Source organism: Phalacrocorax carbo, chromosome 18 (genome assembly GCF_963921805.1).
Source record: "Phalacrocorax carbo chromosome 18, bPhaCar2.1, whole genome shotgun sequence".
In the NCBI taxonomy this organism is placed as follows: Eukaryota; Metazoa; Chordata; class Aves; order Suliformes; family Phalacrocoracidae; genus Phalacrocorax; species Phalacrocorax carbo.
In genome coordinates, this window is record NC_087530.1 from 6,456,030 (window position 1) to 6,466,368 (window position 10,339).

A 10,339-nucleotide genomic window follows, 5' to 3' on the forward strand; every position below is an offset into this window, starting at 1 on the left:
CAGATGTGTACAAATCACTTCAGAAAATCTCTGAGTAGGTTTGCATAGGCCTGTTCACCTTTTATTCTGCTGGTTTGCTGCTACGGTTGTTTTAAGAGCTCTGTTACAGAAGGTTTTCTTTAGAAGAGATGAATGCACATGTCATATCTCCAGCAATGAAAGACTCTGTTAGGTACCGTTACTCAGCTGATGCATGTATAAGTTCACCTCTTGAAATTTAAATGTGCATCATGACCAGTGAAAGTACTGGCCCGACTGTATGAATTCAGTTGTCAACAGCGCTATTGTCCTTCCCAATATAAATGAGAGCCAACACAGCTCCTTCTCGTTGTGATGCATGCAGGAAACTATTACGAATGCTAAGAAGTGGATCTGTTGGATGTAAACTCATGTTTTGGGGCTTACGCCAACCCCTGACTGCTAGGGGATGAGGAAGAAAACTCCTCTGTGCACACGTGGGTGTAGCTTCTCGCAGGGCTTTCCTGCACCCGTCAGGTATCTGGTGCTGACAACTGCCAAATGCAGGAACTAGCTGGGCCTTTTTGCTCAAGACTGACCTATGGTTATTGACTCATAACCACCTTTTTGCTCAAGACTGACCATGTTATTGAATATGGTACCTCATAATCTTCTTGGGAGCGAAACTGTCTTTCACTGAGGGATGTTGTGAAATAGCGTGATACAGAAAAAAACTTGCATGAAATAACCAGCTTTATATAAACTCACCCAACAAAAATGCCGTGTTCGCTTCCACCAGAAGGACTGGCTGTTTGGGTGACGTGCAAGTAACAGAGGCTGTTTTGTGAAGTTCAGCTTCCTGATAAAAAAATTCTGGTGCCATGGGCTGATGAGCACTTCAGCTCCTTTGCCGCTGTGGGTCTGTTCCTCCTCACCTCCAGTTTTATCAATAAGTCCTTACAGACAGCTCTGTGATTCTCAGTGCTGCAGCTCTGCTGTTTGTTTGCTGTAACCGTCATGCAGAGCCTTGACTTATATAAATAAATAGGTAAAAGTTAACCATGCTGATGCACTTTTTATCTAGGATATATCTGATTATTTAATGCTTGCCAAATTATTTAGGAAACAGTAATTATAAGCTGGACTGTGGCTTTTAAAAATCCTTTTGTTAAATACTTGCCCTTAGTTTTCCCAGTATAAAAAAAAAGCTATATAACATAACTTAAAAACTAAAGTTACTTGAATTTGAATTGTTTTTATCCTTTTATATATGTATAAATATAAATGGTTTTATAGACTGTTCTTCTGCTTAACCTAGCTGATGTTTTGATAACTACTCAGTCTTCTTCCGTTGCTAAGCGTTCTTGGTTACTCGGCCGCCTGCATCTGGTTGGGCTTGCATAGAAACTTCTGTTTGTGTTAAGGTTTGTTAAATCTGGCCAGTGTGGTTGTTTTGTTTCTATTTGTATTTTTTAAAGAATCATCATCTGTCAGGAATCTCTTTGTAGCTTGATGTACCATGGTGTCTTCTTCTAATAAACGTTATATTTTCTCATTTCTGTGAGTTTTTTTTAATGGCAATTCATTTAAATTTAATTTTACTAAAGGAAAGCAAATGGCCCAGAGCTGCTTTTCACCTGCTTCCCACACTAAGTGCAAATGCAATTCCTTTTTGGGGCAAAATATTTTGTTGTGGCCCTGTGAACACTTTTTCATGCTGTCATTTGGAGTTTCTTCTTTTATGGAAGTGGGCGCAAAGGAGGTTGGAAGGTTCCCTCACATTCGAGAGAGCTGGGGAAGTCGGGACTCATCCTGTATTCCCTTGGATAGAGCAGTCTCTTTGGCCAGAGCACACTTCTGGATTGTAACTTCACGTGGCCACAGAGAAAACTTGCCCTTGGCCAGAAGTCTGTGGTACAGGAATGTGACGAAGGATGGGTTTGGAGGCCAAGGCTCCTTTCACTTACCTGTTTGTTTCTGCACTTCCGTTAAGCATGAAGGGTCTTTGTAGCCTGTTGTGGAAATGATAGCTAGTCTGGATTCGTCTGCAAAGTTCTTTGTGTTTTAGCTTCCTGTTGTTATTCTTCAGTATCATTCATGGTGTCTGGAGCTGTTACTCGAACAGATACAGTACTTCTTTGCAGATTGAAAATGAAAAAGCCGTTTGTTTTCTCTGTTGCACTAAGTGCTGGCAGGGTCCTGCTCCTGAGTTCTACATCCTCCTAGAGGAGAGCAGTGTCCCAGTGATGCTCATCCCCAGGCTGAAGGGAAGGGCTGAGGGTGCGGCAATGTATGGTGGAGCTCAGGAGCCTTCCTTAACCCCTTGTAACCTGGTAGATGCTTGGATGCTGTATTTCCCCTAACCTCCTGCAGGCAGTACTACTCTTAAGGGATCCCATTTTCCCCAGCCTCTTTCTAATCCAGTCTCTTTCTTTTTGTCTTTCTTATGTTTTAGATTCCTAAAGGTGTTTGTGCTGGTGCAAGAACCTCGGGGCGAGCTTGTCACAGAAGGAGAAACAAAATGGTCTGTTTACCCTGCAGGCAGTTAAAACACCCATGGAAAGCCAGACTCCCAGTCTTGTCTGGAGTTCCCACTTGAAAAATTGAGACCTAAATTCCATCCCAGCACCATTCAGATACTTGCTTCTTTTCATGGCATGCTACTTGTGGCTCAGATTAACTTACCAGCCTTTCCCACTCTCCTGCCAGCTTGGCGCAGCCCCTCCGTAAAATGTAACCAACACTTTCCCCCCACCCAGTTCCTCCCAACATCAGTCAAAGAACCGCTGGCTGCTCTTTGCAAAGGGTAACCAGAGTGTCCCACGCATGTACTGGTCTGTCTTCTGTCCTCCCTTGTCCCTCAGTCCATCTGAATGTATGCACTGGTCCATCAGCGTTTCACACAGTGCCTTTAGTGCTAATCCTGCAGGTAGTCTCATGAGATAGCTTGGAGAGGAGGTGCGTACGCGTGGAGAGCCTCCCCTGGGAACAGTGTTACAGCAGCTGGACTGGGCTCTGAATTTGTGGATATTAAATTTGATCCATGTGCATTATTCAATATTCTGCTTTCCCCAAAAGGTCACTAATACTTGTCAGCCTTTATTTTTTAAATCTAGGCTGATGCTCATTCCAAGTATTAAATCCCTATGACCTTGCTGTTTCCTGAAAGCCTTCAAGCTCACGTATGTACGCTTGTTTTCCTGCTTGTTCTCTCTGCCCCCTCCTCTTTATTCCCCGCTCCTCTCTCCCTCCTCTTTCTCACACACACACAGACACACACACACACAGAGACACTGGCATTTTGGTTTGAAGCCCCGTTTTGCTTGTCACAAAGACCTCCGTTTTGCTCTCGTTTCAGTCTGCATGCTCGCCCTGTTGCCTTGCCTGCGCCCACCTTCCTGAGGGTCACGTTATTTTGTGGCTCATTGTTGTTAATCTCTTTGCAGTTTTCTTTTGTTGGTTTGTTTTTCAGCATTTTGGACCTGCCTTCTCCTTTTGCATGAGCCCTTGTGAGTTCTCATCAGTTAATGTTTGAATAACAGAATTTTTTTAGAAAAATAAAAGTAAAAAAGCAACCGCATTCTATTTCCTTCTCCCACCTTGTCATGGACTGGACCTCGACCCAGAAGCCAGACAGGAATTGCGACCATCCTGTTTTCATATGGTTTTATTCGGAGCAAAAGTAGCATGATAAGTGATGCTGCACTTTATCATGTCACACAGCAGAGAGAGCGAGCTATAATATCTCCAAACATCAGAAATCTAGACCTCAACTGCCTAAGAAAGGGTCAGTTGCTTTCTAAACTTTTATATTCTGTTGGTTTCCTCTGAACCTTTACCATTGCTAGGGTTTTATAGCCATCTTGTACATGTTTGAGCCCAGGAAGAGTCAGCTGATACTTAATAGCTCCTGAGGGCCTAATTTATTCATAGATCAACATGTCATTTGGGGAAATCTACTTGCTCTTAGGGAAAATCCATCCTTTGTAAAATCCCCAGCATTTGAGAACTGATACGATTCTGTGAAAGGGAAGCCACTACAGCAGTGACCCTAAAATGAAACCACTCAGGTTTAGTTTGCAAACGATTGCGTTGTTTTGTTGCCTGCTGTGCTTTTATGCAGGGTCAGCGTATAGAAACGTGTCCAAGAGTCGAGTGCTCTCCATGTTGGGGACTGCCTCGGTCATCCCCACTCAGGATGAAGTAACTTTTGAGTAAGGTTACATGTTGTGTCCGTAACTCTGTCCCTTTCTCCCCATTCAAGATACCAACTTTTATTTTTAATAGCACAAAGTCCCTCAGTCCTACAGTTCTTACTGTAGCTGTTGTATTATGGTGCTTAATATCTGCAAGCATCAACCAGCAAAAGGTTATGTTTTTTTAATCTAATTCAAGTGGCTCAGGAGCCTGCATTGAGAAGCAGGCGATACCAGCGCTGAGGCTGTTCAGCTCCAGCGTCAGCGGTGCCGGAAGGGTCATCATCAGTTCAATTAACCATCCTTATCATTGCTGCTACTGTGGTCACTTAACTGTTTAGATCCATGAGCCTCCGATAGCAGAACGTGATCCACACGGTTGGCACCTGTGGCTTTGCACAAAGATTTGTGCAAAGGCTTTGTGGCATCCATCTATCGGGATCTAAACGGTTAAGCAGTTAATGGGTGTGCAAAGATATCTTTAAAATACTTTTAGCTGCAGTGTTTTTATTCTCATGTCCAATGCACTGTTGAATCAGTAGCTAGGAGAATTCATTTTCACCTATTGTCGTGCCATCTATGTAAAAATTAGATAAAAGTTTGCTTTTATATATTTAACCTAGGTGGACAGTATATTATTGTCAGCCTCTGTGGAACTTTTGAACAATTGCAATGTCCGTGTTGCTAAATAGCGCTTTAGAAGGAGCATTAGCTTTAGCTGACTGATTTTCTTCAAAAGGTTTATTATTAGAAGACCATGTATGGAGTTTTTATAAACTTGGCAACTAATTCCCAAAAGCCTGGATCTTAAAACTTACTGCAAAGAAAAAATAGCCACAGTCATGTATTGTAGCCTACACATCTTTATTCCGCTGCCTTTATTCAGGGTAACGAATGAGTAATTTTTGTAGAATTTACCTTTTGCAAAATCTGAAGGACTAAATATGTGACTGGTTTATAAAAACTCTGCCTGAATTTACTAATGTTGCCCAAAGCGAGGGCTGTACGTCCTACGAAATCTCATTATCCCCAGCAGAAGCCTCTAATGCCCTTTCTTAACACCTGTAAATAGAAGAAATGTATTTACTGATACTGAGTTGTGTTTAATGCTGAGTATTTTTCAGAAGTTCATTTAGTTTGATGCATATTGTTCTTTGTTTTCCTGCCTGAAGTGTTAAAAGACCTAAAAGAAGCCAAATTCTATTTTAACATAATGATGTCGAGCACTTTTTTATTTGTATATGTGTGTGTATGTGTGTTTGAGCACTGATCTCTAGATTTTGGTGGCATCTCAGTGTTGTGATTTCATTGCCAGTGTAAAAGGTTCTGGTGTTGCCCATTCATTTCTGGAGACAGAATTCAACCAAATAAAGTGCTTCCATTTGAAAGCGAATATTGACCTTGTAACAATGAAAGGAAAGTCATCCGCATATTTAAATAAACATTTAATTCCAGAAATGCAGTTTCAGTGGACCCTTTTGATCATCCAGAGAAGAAGAAAAAAAGGTTTTGTCGCTTCCCTTTCCCAATAAAAAAAGGCTCTGCCTCCCTGCTGGGGCTTCTCCGATGTGCAGAGGTGTTCTAGCCCTTGCTCTGCGGTGCCCGTTCCGCCAAGCCACAGACGTTTCCACTTGAGAACAGGAACGTAGCTGTGACTGTTTCGGCCAGATAGACACTTTACAGCCCAGACCCCCCATAGCTGCTCTCGTACTCCTCGTTATTCTCCTTGACTATGGGGTGGAGCTGGGGTTCGCATCCAGCTGTAAAACTGCAGCGAATAAGCAGAAGCGGCCTGTTCCGGCGGGGTGCTTGTACCTGGCTGCTGCAGTCACAGGAATGACGACACGTCCTTACTCGTGGTACTTGGGTTTTTGTTTTTTATTTCATACTGGAATTTCCAGGTACTTGGAGCATTAATTAGGCTCTGCCTGTGCCTTTGAGTGACTGTCCCACGTAGCTACTTCCCATAAAGTCGCTTCGAGACACAGCTTTATCAAACTTTTACCTTTCCAGCTGGCACTGAGGGGAGACTGGAGCGGTTAGGTTTGTTTTTTTTAATTTGGTCATCTGAGAAAGAAAAAACGCACTATTCTGGCTGGGGTTGTTGGTGCCCTTGGGAAGGGCAGGTGCTTCTTGCTTTTTCCCACTTCAGTAGGAGACCCTGAGAACTGGGAGCCTGGGGAAGATGTTTCCTCTAGCAGAGCGCTGTACCTTGTAACGCCCGCAGTGAGCGCTTTGGGAGCTGGAAATCGCGGCAGATGTTTTTGATACTGATTGTTTATACTTCAAAACTAAACCCGTTGAACATGCAGATGCACAAAACGTGGTCATGTTTCCCTTCACTGAATCATCTGAAAACCAGATGCATTTCTGGAAGCCTGGGTGGGGATAGTTACAATTCCATTTTAACACGCAGGGTTGGTGAATAGCGCGCGCGTGCGTCTCTAGCCGAGACAAAAACCCTGGCTAGCTTCTGGACAGCTTCTCTGACACCTTTTAGTCCCGATCATTGGGACTAGCCTCATCTAGGAGCCGTGAGGATTTGCAGTTGTACAGCTCAGAGTAGGTGGCACCTGGCTGATAATTTTATTTGAAGCAGCTCTAGAGCGGGGTTTCTTCCTAAGATAAAATTCCTTTTTTTTTTTTTTACATAATTTCAGCTGTTCTTTGCCAGTACTAATTAATACAGAGTCATAGAACGGTTTGGGTTGGAGGGACCTTGAAGATCACCTGGTTCCACCCCCCTGCCATGGGCAGGGACACCTTCCACCAGACCAGGCTGCTCAAAGCCCCGTCCAACCTGGCCCTGAGCGCTGCCAGGGATGGGGCATCCACACCTTCGCTGGGCAACCTGGGCCAGCGCCTCACCACCCTGACAGTGGAGAATTTATTCCTTATCTCTAATCTACCTTATATCTATTATATCTAATCTATAAATTTACCCTCTTTCAGTTTAAAGCCTTGTCCTGTCACTCCGTGCCCTCATAAAAAGCCACTCTCCAGCTTTCTTGTAGGCCCGTTCAGGTACTGAATGCATGATCTTGCTGGGCACAGAGGCGAGACTGACCAGCCTGTAGTTCCCTGGGTCTTCCTTTTTTTCCCTTTTTGAAAATGGGGGTTACGTTTCCCCTTCTCCAGTCAGTGGGGACTTTGCCAAATGGCCACAACTACTCAGATGCGATGGATGGTGGCATAGCAGCTTCATCTGCCAGTTCCCGCAGGACCCACAGATGCATCTGGTCAGGTCCCATGGCCTTGTGCACCTCCAGGTTCCTCGGAGGGTCTCGAACCTGATCTACAGCGGGCAGTTCTTCATTCTCCCAGTCCTGCCTTTGCCTCCCATGATGTGGCTGGTGTGGATTGAGCCCTTGCCGGTGAAGACTGCTGCAAAGAAGTCGCAGAGTCCCTCAGCCTTCTCCATATCCCCGGTAACCAGGGCTCCTCTTCCCTTCCAGAGGGCCCACATTTTCCCTAGTCTTCCCTTATCACCGATGTACCTACAGAAGCTTTTCTTGTTGCCCTTGATGTCCCTGGCTAGATTTAATTCTGTCAGGGCTTTAGCTTTCCTAACCTGGTCCCTGGCTGCTTGGCCAGTTTCTCTGTACTCCTCCCAGGCCTCCTGCCCTGGCTTCTACCCTCTGTAGGCTTCCTTTTTGTGTTTGTCCAGGAGCTCCTTGTTCATCCACACAGGCCTCCTGGCGTTTTTGCCTGTCTTCCTGTTTGTTGGGATGCATCGCTCCTGACCTTGGAGGTGATCCTTGGGTATTAAAACAGCTTTCCTGGGCCCCCCTTCCCTCCAGGGCTCTACCCTACGGCACTCTACCAAGCAGACCCCTGAAGAGGCCAAAGCCTGCTTTCCTGCGGCCCAGGGGCGTGAGCTTGCTGCGCGCCCTCCTCGCCGCCCTGAGGATGTTGAACTCCACCATGTCATGGTCACTGCAGCCATGGCTGCCCTTGAGCTTCACGTCCCCCACCAGCCCCTCCTTGTCGGTGAGAACAAGGTGCCCAGCACAGCACCTCTCTTCCTTGGCTCCTCTGTCACGTGGAGGAGGAAGGCATCGTCAACGCATTCCAGGCGCCTCCTGCATTGCTTATGCCCCGCTGCGTTGTCCCTCCAACAGATACCGGGGTGGCTGAAGCCCCCCATGAGGGCCAGGGCTTGTGAAGGTGAGGCTGCTCCTCTCTGTTTGTAGCGGGCCTCATCGGCCCGGTCTCCCTGGTGGCGTGGGCTGTAGCAGACCCCCGCTGTCGTGTCGCCTGTCCCTGCCCTCCCTTCGACCCTGACCCGTAAGCTCTCGGTCGGCTCCTCACCCGGCCCCAGCGCAGCGCCACGTGCTCCAGCCGGCCGGGGCGTGGGGCGACACCGGCACCTCCTCGTCCTGTCGGTTCAGGACAAATCGGCTGAAACGGTCTGTGAGCCTCCGCGTTTGGGGGAAAACGTGAGCAGGAGGTGGTGTCTGTCTGGTCCGAACGTTGATTTCTCTTAAGCACCATTAGCATTGCTAACTTCAAGTAGGAACAGCCCGGCCTAATGAGGGAGGGAGGGCTGGAAGCTGAAGCCAAGGTGAGCAATAACTGGGAAGAAAATAAAATGACCTTTACGTACGCCGGCTGTGTCACTGAACACGTCGGCGGTACGGGGTGCTGTGTACTTCGGCCATTCGGGGGCCGGGGTGGGTGTTGTGCCACCGGCACCTGTGGGCTACAGCGCGAGGCTGCGGCCTCGCGAAGGGGAGGCCGAGGGGCGCGCGCGCGGTACGTGGGTCCCGCAGCGCTGCCGGACGAGCCAACGCCCCGTCCGTGGGCTGAGACGTGCTGCCGGCATCGTTAGGTGGGAGCGTGGCGCAGCGGGTGCGGAGTACTGGGCTGCGTGTCACAGCTCAGCTGCGCCCAAGTGACCCGGCTGTTGGTGAGGCCGTAGCCTGGGCGTGAGAGGAGCCGCGGGAGGAAGAGCGGCTCGTGTAAACTGAACTCCCCAGCACTCCCAGAAGACCGGGGAGGGAGCAGACACGCTAAATACTGAGGTTAGCACCCTCAGGCCAATGCATGAATAGTCCTCCTATCTCCCCTTTTTTAGCAATCAGCAAAGGACCTGATAAAATAAGGGGAAATGAAGTGAGTTACCAGTGCTTTCTGTAAGAGCTCAGCCATGAAACAGAGCTTACGCTGGCAGCGGGTCCCAAAGCTAGCTGCCTTTGAGCCGCGGGCTCAGCAATGCCGTGGCTGCCTGCTGCAGGAGTCTGAGAAAAGCAAGGCTGCAGTCAGATTTCAAACGAACTATAGACGCAGAACTACGCTTGGAGCATTTTAACGGACGGAGGATAACCAAAAGCACAATTACGGGTTTGCCAGAGCAGCACTAGAGCTGTTTGTCTAGACACTGCATAATCCCCTCCCTAGGGGAGGGTGTTCGTTAATGTCTCCTGGAACATGACGAGCTGTTCCGCAGTTGCTGAGGTGACGGGGCTTGTTTGCGAGATGCAAGTTTTGGCGGTTGACTTCAAGTTGTTAAAGAACAAGCTGTGAGTTATTACTAACCCAACTCCAGCTCCACTTCCTCAGATATTTCAGGCTTCAGCTAAGGCGGTGGCACTGACTGCTCTGGCGGAGCGCTGTTCTGGTCCTCCAGCCCCTCCGCCGCCGCCAGCGCTCCCATCACCTGCCTGCTTTAGCAACTCGATTAATTCAGAGGGGTAGAACGCACTGTTCCCAGGGGCCTCGGAAGCAAAGCTGCTCTCCCGTAAGTGTTCCCAGGGGAGTGGATTATATCAGCAATGACATCTTTAGCCACAAAACAGACTGACAGAAAGCTGCACAGGCTCCCTTCTAGAAACCTAGAACAGCTCAATGACACTTCAGCTACTTCCCTTGCAAGGTACTGTCATAGCAGCGATAGTCACGAACAGCAAACCAGACACACTCAGCTGAAACCGGCAAATGAAACATGAAGAGGAAGGCGTAAGCGGAGACCGAAAGGAGCAGGCGCCCTCCTCTGAACGAGCGCAGTATGATTTAGTGGACTTGGGCTACCAAAGCTCCCCGCGCCTCAGAAGGATTTATTAGAGGGAAGCCTCTTAGCAGCAGCAGTTTAGATTTTTAAGAAATTTTTTCTTTCCTCATTAATGCTCTCTGGAAGCCGTCAGACCCTCTGGCCACCCACGGCAGGCAGCAACTCGTGCAACTCG

At 47.6% G+C, this 10,339-nt stretch overlaps 1 protein-coding gene across 11 annotated transcripts in view; it reads left to right on the forward strand.

Annotated features, from left to right (window-relative positions):
• Positions 1–5,547, forward strand: part of FNBP1 (formin binding protein 1) — a 103,932-nt gene extending 98,385 nt beyond the window's left edge. For 10 of the 11 annotated variants that reach the window (XM_064468990.1, XM_064468983.1, XM_064468984.1 and 7 more), the window contains one exon: positions 4–1,513. In XM_064468990.1, coding sequence (XP_064325060.1) covers positions 4–38 — 35 coding nt within the window. In that variant the 3' untranslated portion in view covers positions 39–1,513. Of the gene's footprint in view, positions 1–3; positions 1,514–2,413 lie in introns of those variants that run through there. The other variant, XM_064468987.1, reaches the window with a different exon arrangement.
• Positions 5,548–10,339: the final 4,792 nt, after the last annotated feature.